Source organism: Salmo salar, chromosome 12 (genome assembly GCF_965601325.2).
Source record: "Salmo salar chromosome 12, fSalSal1, whole genome shotgun sequence".
In the NCBI taxonomy this organism is placed as follows: domain Eukaryota; kingdom Metazoa; phylum Chordata; class Actinopteri; order Salmoniformes; family Salmonidae; genus Salmo; species Salmo salar.
In genome coordinates, this window is record NC_138302.1 from 50,448,945 (window position 1) to 50,464,970 (window position 16,026).

General features: G+C 40.7%; 1 protein-coding gene across 4 annotated transcripts in view; it reads right to left on the reverse strand.

The window, feature by feature from the left end:
• The window catches only part of LOC106565230 (eukaryotic translation initiation factor 4B), a 71,821-nt gene that overhangs the window by 32,504 nt on the left and 23,291 nt on the right, over positions 1 to 16,026 (reverse strand). For 3 of the 4 annotated variants that reach the window (XM_014132113.3, XM_014132112.3, XM_014132110.3), the window contains exons 5-7: positions 13,389 to 13,443; positions 12,927 to 13,073; positions 11,336 to 11,461 (exon numbers count right to left, since the gene is read on the reverse strand). In XM_014132113.3, coding sequence (XP_013987588.3) covers positions 11,336 to 11,461; positions 12,927 to 13,073; positions 13,389 to 13,443 — 328 coding nt within the window. The remainder of the gene's footprint in view (positions 1 to 11,335; positions 11,462 to 12,926; positions 13,074 to 13,388; positions 13,444 to 16,026) is intronic. The other variant, XM_014132111.3, reaches the window with a different exon arrangement.

Here is a 16,026-nt window from a genome sequence, read left to right on the forward strand (position 1 = left end):
CTTAACAGATGGGTCCAACCACCATTAATCAAATAAAGAACTCTTGTAAATTAGGGTTATTTTAGATGACACCTAGCTGTATAGTTAGCTAGCTAACTATAGCTACTGAAACAAATTGCTTGCATCCATGAGCTAGCTAGATTGTTTTTTATGACCAGCACTGTAGGTGCGCGAGACAACTTTACCAGCATCATAGCATACGTATCGATGAATCGTTGTGACGTATGAAATATGAGCGATTGTGTAATAACTACGTAACAAAATGTATGAACGCGTAAAATTGTTATGTGATGTGCAGTCATATTCAGATTCTGATTGGTCAACAAGCTTATTTGACACATCAAAAAGTGTTAAATATAATATTTTTTGACACGCAAAGACCCAAACGGCGTTCCATAGAAATCCTGGTTGAGAATGAAATGAGAATAAATTAACAACAAAACAGCACAGCAAGTAAGTGAAAGAAATAGGTTTTGATTTTGTTTTACTGGTAATGGGGACATACGTAAATGCCAACAAAATAACTTTTTGGTTAGAGTGGTGTGTGTAACCTTTATTTAACTAGGCAAGTCAGTTAAGAACAAATTCTTATTTACAATGACAGCCGGACGACGATGGGCCAATTGTGCGCCGCCCTATGGGACTCCCAATCACAGCCGGATGTGATACAGCCTGGATTCAAACCAGGGACTGTAGTGACGCCTCTTGCACTGAGATGCAGTGCCTTAGACCGCTGCATCCATGTTTGTGTGTAACCTATTTAACTGTACTAGAATGCTTAAAAGGCCGCAAAAATAGTAAATATCGGTATTGTTTTTTTGGCAAGGAAAATATTGGATATCGGTCAAAAATGTCATATCGGTGCATCACTAATTCTGATGTGTACCAGGTCTTGCAGCCCAAGATAGAAGGGGGGATGGGGGGGAATTTCAGCACGCAAGAAAATGGCCTTGCCGAAATCCCCCCTACTAATTTCCTTAATTTTGTCACTAGAGTCAAATACTTCCTGTGGCACACATCAGAGTTAAATACTTTCTATAGAACAAACTTCACGTCAGGACAGGCAACCAAAACCAATAATTAATGTATGTGTGTGTTATATTAAAACAGAGGAGGGAGTAAAATGTAGGCAAGCAATAAACATTTCAGAACAGCTCTAGTTGAATAAGACATGGGAGATGACGAATTTTGGGAAATATATTTATTTATAGACTAATACACTTGAAACAAATAACCAAACCGAAAACTGCAGATATTACTAGTGCCTCCCCGCAATCAAACCGCTATAAAAATGAAATGAAACGCAGCCTAACGTGATCATTGACAGCTGCCTTGAAGGACACAAATAAAAAATGCTTTCTGCTACTAAGATCAGTGAAATGTAGGCTAAACTGACAACGGAGTGAAGAGCAGAAATCTCAACTAGCAAGCAAGGCGCAGCAATGAAGAATTGAATGCATGCGAAGGGGAGGGAGAATTCTGACAGGGGAAAGATTTGACACAACACCGGCAAACCGTGCCAATACATCGTACACACACTGGCTTCAAGGGCATTATCACTTTTATACAAACGGGTTGCCAACATATTCAAATAACGATTGACATTTTCATTAAAAACCGTAATTATGAATTTGTTCATACTATTTAATCCTTCCACAAGATTGAGTCCTGACAAATCTAGAGTTGCTACCAAAGCTGGCTGGTTGTTCATTCTATCGGTTTGCATGCTGGAGACGCGACCCACTCGTTCGTTCTAAATGTTCCATTGCCATACCGGCTGGCAACGTTCGTATCCCTTGCTTGCTAGCCAACTACGGATAATTTACATCCACGTCAAAAAGTGCAGCCAGAAAATCAGCAAAGTAACCGCATTTTCATTTGTTTAAGCTGTTTTCTATTGACATTTATTTGGACACATCGATAAATATGAGCTAATAAGGAGCGATTTCGCCTGGAATAGAAAATGTGCTCACTCGTCAGGACACTGTTGTTCAGAGGAGCTAGCCAACAACACAGTAACACAATCACTTCAAACTGAAGCTGGAAAGACCGCAAACTAGCTGCACTTTGTTTCGTTTTACCTTTTTTCAATTGACATTTCTTTGTATATAAGCATAAATATGATGCCAGCCGATTCATGATTTCGACTGGCTGAGAAACGCTGCCTGCCTGTTTGTCTCGTCCCGACATGTTCATTACTATTGGACAGCTGGAGATCGAGTTTGAATATGGAAACAATGTTGCAAATGTCAGAAAGATAGCAAGGTTTATACAAATCTCTGCGGTTGAAAACTAAATGTTAGTCTAAAAGAAATGGGAGATGATATCCACTATCAAAAGCATCTAGACATTGAGTTTATAAATTGCTTGGCTGGGCTGATGAGACAGTGGATTGCATTCTCAGATGGAACAGAGTAACTAGGCATTTTAAATCATACATTTTGCCAGTGGTAACTTGTGGAAAAGACACCACACCCGTTGTATAACATTTTAAAGGCTAGACCTGCTGCTGCAATGTCCAACTGTCTCTCTACTTGAGCAACAGTCCACTCGTCGCACACTACGCAGGTGATGTGTGCAAACAGTGTCATTCCAGTCCTGGCTGATACATTTATTTTTATTTGATTGATAAAATATTTAAAAACTGTGCCTAAATAAATTAACTGAAATTACAATTTCCATTACTTTTTCAAAAACCTTTTTGATTTGATGATTTTCCAAAACTTGTCCAGGCCTGGAAAACACCATTTTAAAAGTACATTACTTTTTCCAGGATTTTCATGACTGTACAAACCCTGTATATAGAAAAGTATGGTACAGCACCCAGCCCTAGATTTCACACTATTTTGTGAAATCAGCCAAATCAGATTATATCCAAATCAGATTTTATAAACCACATTGGAGGTGGGTGAACTATACTGAACAAAAATATAAAAACTCAACGTGAAGTGTTGGTCCCATGTTTCATGAGCTGAAATAAAAAGATCACAGAAATGTTCTGTATGCACAAAAGTCAACATTTTATCTACATTTGCCTTGCATTTTAGCTATGATGTGACGTTTGGCAGTGCCTAATAAGTCAGTTCTGCACCTGCCTGGCTGAGTAGCAGTGTGGGTGGAATGAGCGAGCTTCCCTGGCAAGCACAGTACGAAACACGTGAGGAAATACAACTCTGTCTTTTGCAAGACCAATACATTTTTCTAATATTTTTCATAAAAATATTTGATCATTATCTGTTCTCCTCTATTTTAATTCCTGTAAGATTTTCAAGGTATTCCAGTACTTAAATTTCAGAGTGCCAAATTCAAGTACTTTAACCTGTTGGGGCTAGGGGGCAGTATTTTCACAGCCGGATAAAAAACGTACCCGATTTAATCTGGTTACTACTCCTGCCCAGAAACTAGAATATGCATATAATTAGTAGATTTGGATAGAAAACACTAAAGTTTCTAAAACTGTTTGAATGATGTCTGAGTATAACAGAACTCATATGGCAGGCCAAAACCTGAGAAGATTCCATACAGGAAGTGCCCTGTCTGACAATTTGTTCTCCTTCTGTGGCATCTCTATCAAAAATACAGCATCTGTGCTATAACGTGACATTTTCTAAGGCTTCCATTGGCTCTCAGAAGGCGCCAGAAAGTGGAATGGGGTGTCTGCAGTCTCTGGGCGAAAAACAGCAGGAGTTTTTGTGAGTGGTCAGGCTGAGAACAGTGACACTGGAGATGCGCGTCCACGAGACGACTCCATTTTTTTCTTTCAGCCTTTGAATGAATACAACGTCGCCCGGTTGGAATATTATCGCTATTTTACGAGAAAAATAGCATAAAAATTGATTTTAAACAGCGTTTGACATGCTTCTAAGTACGGTAATGGAATATTTTGAATTTCTTTGGTCACGAAATGCGCTCGCGCGTCACCCTTCGGATTGTGACCTGAACGCACAAACAAAACGGAGCTATTTGGATATAACTATGGATTATTTGGAACCAAAACAACATTTGTTGTTGAAGTAGAAGTCCTGGGAGTGCATTCTGACGAAGAACAGCAAAGGTAATCCAATTTTTCTAATAGTAATTCTGAGTTTAGGTTGTCCCAAACTTGGTGGGTGTCAAAATAGCTAGCCATGATGGCCGAGCTATGTACTCAGAATATTGCAAAATGTGCTTTCGCCGAAAAGCTATTTTAAAATCTGACACCGCGAGTTCTGTATCTATAATTCTTAAAATAATGTATGTTTTTGTGAACGTTTATCATGAGTAATTTAGTAAATTAACCGGAAGTTTGCGGTGGGTATGCTAGTTCTGAACATCACATGCTAATGTAAAAAGCTGGTTTTTGATATAAATATGAACTTGATTGAACAAAACATGCATGTATTGTATAACAATGTCCTAGGAGTGTCATCTGATGAAGATCAAAGGTTAGTGCTGCATTTAGCTGTGGTTTTGGTTTTTGTGACATATATGCTTGCTTTGAAAATGGCTGTGTGATTATTTTTGGCAGGGTACTCTCCTGACATAATCTAATGTTTTGCTTTCGCTGTAAAGCCTTTTTGAAATCGGACAATGTGGTTAGATTAACTAGAGTCTCGTCTTTAAAATTGTGTAAAATAGTCATATGTTTGAGAAATTGAAGTTTTAGCATTTTTTAGGTATTTGTATTTCGCGCCACGCTCTACCATTGGATATTGGTGAGGCGTTCCGCTAGCGGAACGTCTGTCCCTAACAGGTTTTAAGCACCTTATGTGAACCTTGTCATTAAGTAGAATGGCAGGAGGCAGCGGGAGAAAGCTAGCATGCATAAAAACTAAAGTCATATTCACATCAAATGGAGAGAAGAGGGACATTTTTTTAAATAATAATTGCCTTTTGAAATAATTAAGTCTGATATAAAAAAAATGTGAAAGGCTTCAGCCATATGGGCCAGGTTACCCGACATTGAGAAAAATAAATTCAATCTGACTAGATATTTTGCACTTTACTGCGTGGTGCCAGTCAAGTTGAAATAGGCTATACATCATATGTCGCATCATGATGTTGTCACCATCGACAATGGCTGTCAATTATCTTCGATATATCATAATAATCGCCCAACCCTACTTCATATTCAAAATCATACAGGAGGCATTAGGGACCTGGATAACAAAGTAAATACAGCAGACTAGATCAGTGGTTCCCAAACTTTTTATAGTCCCGTACCCCTTCAAACATTCAACCTCCAGCTGCGTACCCCCTCTAGCACCAGGGTCAGCGCACACTCAAATGATGTTCTTTGCCATCATCATAAGCTTGCCACACACACACACTATACAATACATGTATTAAACATAAGAACGTGTGAGAGTTTGTGTCACAACCCGGCTCGTGGGAAGTGACAAAGAGCTCTTATAGGACCAGGGCCAATAATATAATAATCAATAATTTTGCTCTTTATTTAGCCATCTTACATATAAAACCTTATTTGTTAATCAAAAATTGTGAATAACTCACCACAGGTAAATGAGAAGGGTGTGCTTGAAAGGATGCACATAACTCTGCAATGTTGGGTTGTATTGGAGAGAGTCTCAGTCTTAAATCATTTTCTGTGCCTATATTTCATTTTCATGCTAGTGAGGGCCGAGAATCCACTCTCACATAGGTACGTGGTTGCAGAGGGAATCAGTGTCTTAACAGCACGATTTGCCAAGGAAAGAAACTGATCGTAGCCCTATCCAGAAATATTTTATTGGCTTCTGATTAAATTACATTTTCACTAAACCGCTTGTTGCAATTTCGATGAGGCACTCTTGTTCAGATATCAGTAAGTGGACTGGAGGCAGGGCATGAAAGGGATAACGAATCCCGTTGTTTGTGTAGTCTGTTTTGGGAAAGTACCTGCGTAATTGCGCAACGATGATTAAGACGTTGGAGCTCTTTTCTGTCTGCATTAACAAGGACAATACACAGGTCTTTCCTCCTTCTCTCCTTTCCCCCTTCTGATAACCAGGCGGCGAATCGCATCTCTGCATGTCTGTCAGACATATCAGTGTGGATGACGGATCACCAGCTCAAGCTGAACCTCGGCAAGACGGAGCTGCTCTTCCTCCCGGGGAAGGACTGCCCCTTCCATGATCTCGCCATCACGGTTGACAACTCCCTTGTGTCCTCCTCCCAGAGTGCTAAGAACCTTGGCGTGATCCTGGACAACACCCTGTCGTTCTCCACTAACATCAAGGCGGTGACCCGATCCTGTAGGTTCATGCTCTACAACATTCGCAGAGTACGACCCTGCCTCACACAGGAAGCGGCGCAGGTCCTAATCCAGGCACTTGTCATCTCCCGTCTGGATTACTGCAACTCGCTGTTGGCTGGGCTCCCTGCCTGTGCCATTAAACCCCTACAACTCATCCAGAACGCCGCAGCCCGTCTGGTGTTCAACCTTCCCAAGTTCTCTCACGTCACCCCGCTCCTCCGCTCTCTCCACTGGCTTCCAGTTGAAGCTCGCATCCGCTACAAGACCATGGTGATTGCCTACGGAGCTGTGAAGGGAACGGCACCTCCATACCTTCAGGCTCTGATCAGGCCCTACACCCAAACAAGGGCACTGCGCTCATCCACCACTGGCCTGCTGGCCCCCCTACCTCTGAGGAAGCACAGTTCCCGCTCAGCCCAGTCAAAACTGTTCGCTGCTCTGGCACCCCAATGGTGGAACAAGCTCCCTCACGACGCCAGGACAGCGGAGTCAATCACCACCTTCCGGAGACACCTGAAACCCCACCTCTTTAAGGAAAGCTAGGATAGGATAAAGTAATCCTTCTAACCCCCCCCCCCCTTAAAAGATTTAGATGCACTATTGTAAAGTGGTTGTTCCACTGGATATCATAAGGTGAATGCACTATTTTGTAAGTCGCTCTGGATAAGAGCGTCTGCTAAATGACTTAAATGTAATGTATGTAATGTTAATGCAGACAGAAAAGAGCTCCAACTTCTTAATCATAGACTCAATTTTGTCCCACACATTGAATATAGTTGCAGAGAGTCCCAGTAATTCTACATTCAGATGATTCAGGCGAGAAAAAACATCACCCAGACATGCCAGTCATGTGAGAAACTAGTCATCATGCAAGCGGTCAGACAAGTGAAAATGATGGTTAGTAAAGAAAACTTTAAGCTAGTCTCTCAATTTAAAAAAATGTGTCAATACCTTGCCCCTTGATAACCAGCGCACTTCTGTATGTTGTAAAACCGTTACATGGTCGCTGCCCATATCATTGCATAATGCAGAAAATCCACGAAAGTTCAGGGACCTTGCTTTAACAAAGCTAACCATTTTCACTGTAGTGTCCAAAACATCTTTCAAGCTGTCAGGTATTCCCTTTGCAGCAAGAGCCTCTCGGTGGATTCTGCATTGTACTCAACTGGTGTCGGGAGCAACTGCTTGTACGCACGTTACCACTCCACTAAGTCCCCCTGTCATGGCTTTTACATTTTACATTTTACATTTTAGTCATTTAGCAGACGCTCTTATCCAGAGCGACTTACAAATTGGTGGATTCACCTATGATATCCAGTGGAACAACCACTTTACAATAGTGCATCTAAATCTTTTGCACCATCAGTACACATACCAACACATCTTGACCACCAAAGTCCATTTGATGTCACAAAGCTGTCCAGTACTTGAAAAATATCTTCTCCTGTTGTCCTGGTTTCCAGAAGAGGATGTCTTCCTTAATTGACCCCCCCCCATAAACGTAACAGACATATCCCAGGAGCTGTGCCAGGCCCGCCACGTCTGTTGACTCGTCCAGCTGTAACGCATATAATTCACTGGCTTGTATGCGAAGCAGTAATTGTTTCAAAACAATTACTGTTGTTTGATGAAGACATTGTCTGTATAGTAATTTTTTTCCCTTTTCCCCCAGCATGAAAGAATTAAGTCCTCCACAATAATATGGGGCTTGCCTGTCCTAGCCACTCGGTAGCTCACCATATAAGACGCTTCTAGCCCCTTCTTATAAATGGTATCTGTTGCTTTTATACATGTCATACTACTCGAAAGTAATCTTAACTCTCACTCAAAAAACTCTGTGGCTTATTTTTTAAATTGATATGTTTTGTTTCTAAATGTCTGCGCAAGAGTGAAGGTTTCCGGCGAGAGAGTAATGGTTAATGTGATTGGATGTTAATTATTTGACTAGGCTACCTGTATTTGACATTGTGTTGTTATTTTGATCAACACTTGGTTTAACCTGTTATGGCTAGGGGGCAGTATTTTCACAGCTGGATAAAGAAACTAGAATATGCATATAATTATTAGCTTTGGATAGAAAACACTCCAAAGTTTCTAAAACTGTTTGAATGGTGTCTGTGAGTATAACAGAACTCATTTGGCAGGCCAAAACCTGAGAAGATTCTGTACAGGAAGTACCCTGTCTGACCATTTCTTGGCCTTCTTTGTCATCTCTATCCATTACAAAGGATCTCTGCTGTTACGTGACACTTCCTACGGCTCCAATGGGCTCTCAGAGCCTGGGAAAAAGCTTAATGACGTAATTCAAAGCCCTGGCTGAAACACATTATCGCGTTTGTCAAGTGGCCGAACAGGGGACAGTGGGCTTAGTCGCGTGCACTGGCTGCTCCCGTCTTTCTGTTTTTCCCTCTATTTACCGAAAAGCAGATTCCTGGTCGGAATATTATCGCTTTTTTACGAGATAAATTGCATAAAAATTGATTTTAAACAGCGGTTGACATGCTTCGAAGTACGGTAATGAAATATTTAGAAATCTTTTGTCACGAAATGCGCCATGCGCACGACCCTTATTTACCATTCGGATTGTGTCTAGAACGCACAAACAAAACGCCGCTGTTGGACATAACTATGGATTATTTTGGACCAAACCAACATTTGTTATTGAAGTAGAAGTCCTGGGAGTGCATTCTGACGAAGGACATCAAAGGTAATCAAACTTTTCTAATAGTAAATCTGATTTTGGTGAGTGCTAAACTTGGTCGGTGTCTAAATAGCTAGCCCTGTGATGCCGGGCTATCTACTGAGAATATTGTAAAATGTGCTTTCACCGAAAAGCTATTTTAAGATCGGACATATCGAGTGCATAGAGGAGTTCTGTATCTATAATTCTTAAAATAATTGTTATGTTTTTTGTGAACGTTTATCGTGAGTAATTTAGTAAATTCACCGGAGGTTTGCGGGGGGTATGCTAGTTCTGAACGTCACATGCTAATGTAAAAAGCTGGTTTTTGATATAAATATGAACTTGATTGAACAAAACATGCATGCATTGTATAACATAATGTCCTAGGGTTGTCATCTGATGAAGATCATCAAAGGTTAGTGCTGCATTTAGCTGTGGTTTTGTTTTTTGTGACATTATATGCTAGCTTGAAAAATGGGTAGTCTGATTATTTCTGGCTGGGTACTCTGCTGACATAATCTAATGTTTTGCTTTCGCTGTAAAGCCTTTTTGAAATCGGACAGTGTGGTTAGATTAACGAGAGTCTTGTCTTTAACCTGTTGCGGCTAGGGGGCAGTATTTTCACGGCTGGATAAAAAACATACCTGATTTAATCTGGTTACTAATCCTACCCAGTAACTAGAATATGCATATACTTATTATATATGGATAGAAAACACCCTAAAGTTTCTAAAACTGTTTGAATGGTGTCTGTGAGTATAACAGAACTCAAATGGCAGGTCAAAACCTGAGAGATTCCTTTACAGGAAGTGGCCTGTCTGACCATTTCTGGAACTTCTTTGCCATCTCTATCTTTTACAAAGGATCTCTGCTCTAACGTGACACTTCCTACGTCGTCCATGGGCGCTCAGAGCCCGGGAAAAAACAGAATGTCGTCATCCCAGCCCCAGGCTGAAACACATTATCGCCTTTCTCAAGTGGCCGATCAAGGGACTGTGGGCTTAGGCGCGTGACCTGGCCGCCCCCGTCTTTGTGATTTTTTTCCTCTGTTTGCCGAAAAGGAGATTCCCGGTCGGAATATTATCGCTTTTCTACGAGAAAAATGGCATAAAAATTGATTTTAAACAGCGGTTGACATGCTTCGAAGTATGGTAAAGGAATATTTAGAATTTTTTTGTCACGAAATGAGCCATGCGCGCGACCGTTATTTACCATTTCGGATAGTTTCTGGAACGCACGGACAAAACGACGCTATTCGGATATAACGATGGATTATTTGGGACCAAACCAACATTTGTTATTGAAGTAGAAGTCCTGGGAGTGCATTCTGACGAAGAACAGGAGAGGTAAGACCATTTTTCTTATAGTAAATCTGATTATGGTGAATGCTAAACTTGCTGGGTGTCTAAATAGCTAGCCCTGTGATGCCGGGCTATGTACTTAGAATATTGCAAAATGTGCTTCATCCGAAAAGCTATTTTAAAATCGGACATATCGAGTGCATAGAGGAGTTCTGTATCTATAATTCTTAAAATAATGGTTATGCTTTTTGTGAACGTTTATCGTGAGTAATTTAATAAATTGTTAGCGAATTCCCCGGAAGTTTGCGGGGGGTATGCTAGTTCTGAACGTCACATGCTAATGTAAAAAGCTGTTTTTTGATATAAATATGAATTTGATTGAACAAAACATGCATGTATTGTATAACATAATGTCCTAGGGTTGTCATCTGATGAAGATCATCAAAGGTTAGTGCTGCATTTAGCTGTCTTCTGGGTTTTTGTGACATTATATGCTAGCTTGAAAAATGGGTGTCTGATTATTTCTGGCTGGGTAGTCTGCTGACATAATCTAATGTTTTGCTTTCGTTGTAAAGCCTTTTTGAAATCGGACAGTGTGGTTAGATTAACGAGAGTCTTGTCTTTAAATAGCTGTAAAATAGTCATATGTTTGAGAAATTGAAGTAATAGCATTTCAAACGTTTTGAAAATCGCGCCACAGGATTCAACTGGCTGTTACGTAGGTGGGACGAATTCGTCCCACCTAGCCCAGAGAGGTTAAAATGCTGTAAAATAGTCATATGTTTGAAAAATGGAAGTTTTCAGATTTTAGAGGAATTTGTATTTCGCGCCACGCCCATCATTGGATATTGGAGCAGGTGTTCCGCTAGCGGAACGTCTAGATGTAAGAGGTTAATTGTATTTTTGGCAGTGAAACGAGGCTACTCAGGTGAGAGAGAAAAAACCTAACCAAATGTATAGCCCTGTTGGAAAATATAAATGTGAAGAAGTTTTACTTTTTGAAAGGTGAATCACATTTTTATTTGGCATACCCCGACGGCATTGAACGTACGCCCAGTTTGGGAATACCTGGTCTAGATTGATGACGATACGTTAAGATTTGAGCAGTGGTTTCACCTCCGTTCTCACCTCCCCGGTCGTCATAGCGGTCTCTGCCGCCGAAGCCGCGGTCCCGGTCGCCGCCGAAGCCGCGGTCGTTGTCCCTTCGCAGCCCGTCACGGTCTCCGTAGCGGTCGCGTGACCCTGAGAGGGAACGAAAGAGTTAATGGGACTATGAAAGGGATACAAATCAAGTAACAAATGCAAATCAAATCTCTTGAGATCCAAGAAATATTAAGAAAAAATGTCAAAAGGATGCAGTTCTTTTCACACAGTGCAAGATAAGAACTGGAACTATGTGGACGGCATAAAACATACCCCTGCGTGCTTGACATTTCAGATAAATAGTGTAGCATGACGCTTTGAGACAAAGGTGTCTCACCACCTGGATTTGGTCTTACGTAGCAAAATTTGAAATTGTGTTTTTTTAACATTGGATAAAAGTAGAGACTAAAAGCTACAAAATGGTATTTCATACAGGGCATTTTTGACAATGGGAAAGTCATTCTGCTTTGGAAGTTGATAAACTTGTAAACTCACTTTTGAGAAAATTGCCTTTGAATGTTTTGGTATCTACACCAATTCAGCATCGTTCACACCCTCTTAAGCTTTAGCCTCATAACGTACACTTGACGCTCTGGCCGATGATTTGTTTACCTCTGGATAACATGAAAAACAGCCTAACCAGCTCTGCTGGCAATTTCATTATGCTTTTTTGCTGACACCGGCCATATTCAACGGGTGTTGTACACTTTAGCTTAAGACATGAACCTAGCTAGGTAAACAACGTGTAAGATTACACACGTCACGTAACGTTAGCTAATGAGCCAGCCAGCTAACGTTAGCTTGTTAAAACAACAATGAACATAGTGGCAAATAAATAATGCCACGTTTTCCCTTAGTTTGAAGATGTAATCCGGAGACAGGTGTTTTCGCCATCTTTAGATATCATACTCTAATTCCACTGATTTCAAAACTCAACCCTCCAGAAATTGGAGAGCAACACTTATGCAGCTCCACTACAAGATTATTATATATTTTTTTTTTAAACCCGCGTTCGCCAGGATTACCAACACAGACTGTAATAGAAGCCTTCTTTTTGGCAGACCAATCCAAACTTCTCTCTCGGCATGTCCAGCCCACTCATTATATCAGCCAAGCATGGCTAGTGGGAAGGTTGCTGGCTTTTTCTGTGGCTTAACCAACAAGGCTCGTAATTTAACACATTTTATTCATATTTACAGATGGCATACAAGTTTGTTAAGGCACATGAAAGTTGCCATGTTCCAGAAGTTATTTCTGCCAAAAAACGCATTTTAATGATTTTTTTGGTTTTTACTCAAATGTCTCTGAAGTCGTGATTTGCAACATACGCTTAGTTTCCTGAAACGGGTCACAAAGGACATTAAGAGGTCTGCCCCAGCCTCATTCGCGACGCTATGCCTTTTCTGTCCTTCCTTGGTGAACTCGTGTGTACACGCTTGCAAAAGCTAAGCTGTGAGGCTTTGCCCTCACAATTATAGCAGGCTGCTTTAAAAGAAGCTTGCTGAGTACATTCATACAGTCTATAGATATGTGGCTCTTTTAGCTTAGAGGGAAACACTCTTACCGAAGGCGGATTCTTCTCTCTTTGGGGGTCCATCGTCGGCAGCTGGCCGGGCCCTCCAGTCATCACTGTCTGTCTTGTCGGGGCCTGCCATGTCTCCCATGCGGCCCATCCTGTCTCGTCCACCCATCTGACCATTGTCTCTCCCCTCTGGCCGTTGAAGGTTAGGGATCAAATGATAAAAGCACACAAAGAAAATGCTCCCCCCCCCCCAAGTGCTTTATTCCTACACCACAACAGATAAAGTTTGCGCTACAATGGCCTTCAGCAGTGTTTTTTTGGCCAGGCACTGGTAGGGAAATGTGGAATGTGCATCAATTGACCTCCTGACACATACGGTTTGCAAGACACAGATTAAGCCTAGTCCTGGACTGAATAGCATTTTCAATTGAGAATCTCCATTGAAAATACTAAATCGGTGCATCATTAATTCAGAAGGAAGGCCATGGGTTGTGTGTAACTTACCCTTGTCGTTGGACTGATCTGCAATATCCACCCGGATCCTGCGGTTTCCCAGGTTCTATTAGTTCAGAGGCAGGAAAAAAGCTCAGAGACATGCAAGTCATTACCAGTAATGTGGCCTAAATGACCAACTAATCTCCTTTCCATAATAGCATGTTCCAGCATGATAGATTGAAAACTATTTACCTGTCACTAACAGTTAAATTCCATATATTTGTCTTGAGCAATCAGTCATTTCACTAATGATTAATGGAAAGCTCTAACTACTTTACTAAATCTACAGCACAATGTTAATTTTTAACTACAGTTGAAGTTGGAAGTTTACATACACCTTATCCAAATACATTTAAACTCAGTTTTTTACAATTAGAAAAAAAATAGTAAAAATTCCCTGGTCTTAGGTCAGTTAGGACCACTACTTTATTTTACTAATGTGAAATGTCAGAATAGTAGAGAGAATTATTTCTTTCAGCTTTTATTTCTTTCATCATATTCCCAGTGGGTCAGAAGTTTACATACACTTAATTAGTATTTGGTAGCATTGCCTTTAACTTCTTTGGGATAGGGGGCAGTATTTTCACGTCCGGATAAAAAAACGTACCCAATTTAATCTGGTTACTACTCCTGCCCAGAAACTAGAATATGCATATAATTAGTAGATTTGGATAGAAAACACTCTAAAGCTTCTAAAACTGTTTGAATGGTGTCTGTGAATATAACAGAACTCATGGTGTCTGTGAATATAACAGAACTCATATGGCAGGCCAAAACCCGAGAAGATTCCATGCCGAAAGTGCCCTGTCTGACAATTTGTTGTCCTTCTGTTACATCTCTATCGAAATTACAGCATCTGGGCTGTAACGTGACATTTTCTAAGGCTTCCATTGGCTCTCTAAAGCCGCCAGAAAGTGGAATGGGGTGTCTGCTGTCTCTGGGCAAAGTGTAGGAGCAGAGTTTGTAAGTGGTCAGCCTGGGGACAGTGAGACTGGAGATGCGCAGTCACGAGAACTCGCCATGTTTTTCTTTCTCTCTCTGAATGAATACAACGTTGCCCGGTTGGAATATTATCGCTATTTTATGAGAAAAATAGCATGAACATTTATTTTAAACAGCGTTTGACATGCTTCTAAGTACGGTAATGGAATATTTTGAATTTTTTTTGTAACGGAATGCGCTCGCGCGTTACCCTTCAGATAGTGACCTGAACGAATAAACAAAACAGAGGTATTTGGATATAACTATGGATTATTTGCAACCAAAACAACATTTGTTGTTGAAGTTGAAGTCCTGGGAGTGCATTCTGACGAAGAACAGCAAAGGTAATCCAATTTTTCTAATAGTAATTCTGAGCTTAGGTGACCCCGAAGTTGGCGGATGTCAAAATGGCTAGCCGTGATGGCCGAGCTATGTACTCAGAATATTGCAAAATGTGCTTTCGCCGAAAAGCTATTTTAAAATCGGACATAGCGATTGCATAAAGGAGTTCTGTATCTATAATTCTTAAAATAATTGTTATGTATTTTGTCAACGTTTATCATGAGTAATTTAGTAGATTCACCGGAAGTTTTCGGTGGGTATGCTAGTTCTGAACATCACATGCTAATGTAAAAAGCAGTTTTTTGATATAAATATGAACTTGATTGAACATGCATGTATTGTATAACAATGTCCTAGGAGTGTCATCTGATGAAGATCAAAGGTTAGTGCTGCATTTAGCTGTGGTTTGGGTTTATGTGACATATATGCTTGCTTGGAAAATGGCTGTGTGATTATTTGTGTCTATGTACTCTCCTAACATAATCTAATGTTTTGCTTTCGCTGTAAAGCCTTTTTGAAATTGGACAATGTGGTTAGATTAACGAGAGTTATCTTTAAAATGGTGTAAAATAGTTGATTGTTTGAGAAAATTGAATTGTGGTATTTTAGTTGGTTTTGTATTTCTTGCCGTGCGATGCCATTGGCTAGGGGTTCCGCTAGCGGAACGTCTGTCCTCAACAGGTTAAATTGTTTAACTTGGGTCAAACATTTCGGGTAGCCTTCCACAAGCTTCCCGCAATAAGTCGGGTCAATTTTGGCCCATTCCACCTGACAGAGCTGGTGTAACTGAGTCAGGTTTGTAGCTTCCTTGCTCGCACACACTTTTTCAGTTCTGCCCACAACTTTTCTACGGGATTGAAGTCAGGGCTTTGTGATGGCCACTCCAATACCTTGACTTTGTTGTCCTTACTACCTAGGGGGCAGTATTTTCACGTCCGGATGAAAAGCGTACCCAAAGTAAACTGCCTGTTACTCAGGCCCAGAAGCTAGGATATGCATAACATTGGTAGATTTGGAGAGAAAACACTAACGCTCTAGTTCCTAAAACTGTTAAAATAATGTCTGTGAGTATAACAGAACTGATATGGCAGGCGAAACCCCGAGGACAAACCATCCCCCCAAAAAATAATTTCAGCCTACCACTAATTTTCAATGGCTGTCACTTTTATTATAAGGCGAAGTCCTCCCAGATTGCAGTTCCTAGGGCTTCCACTAGATGTCAAGTCTTTAGAAAGAGTTTCAGGCAGTTTTTTTTTTTTAATGAGCCAGAAATTCTAGTTTTTCTAGGTAGCACCCATTTTGGCTGTAGTGTTTCCAAGCGCGT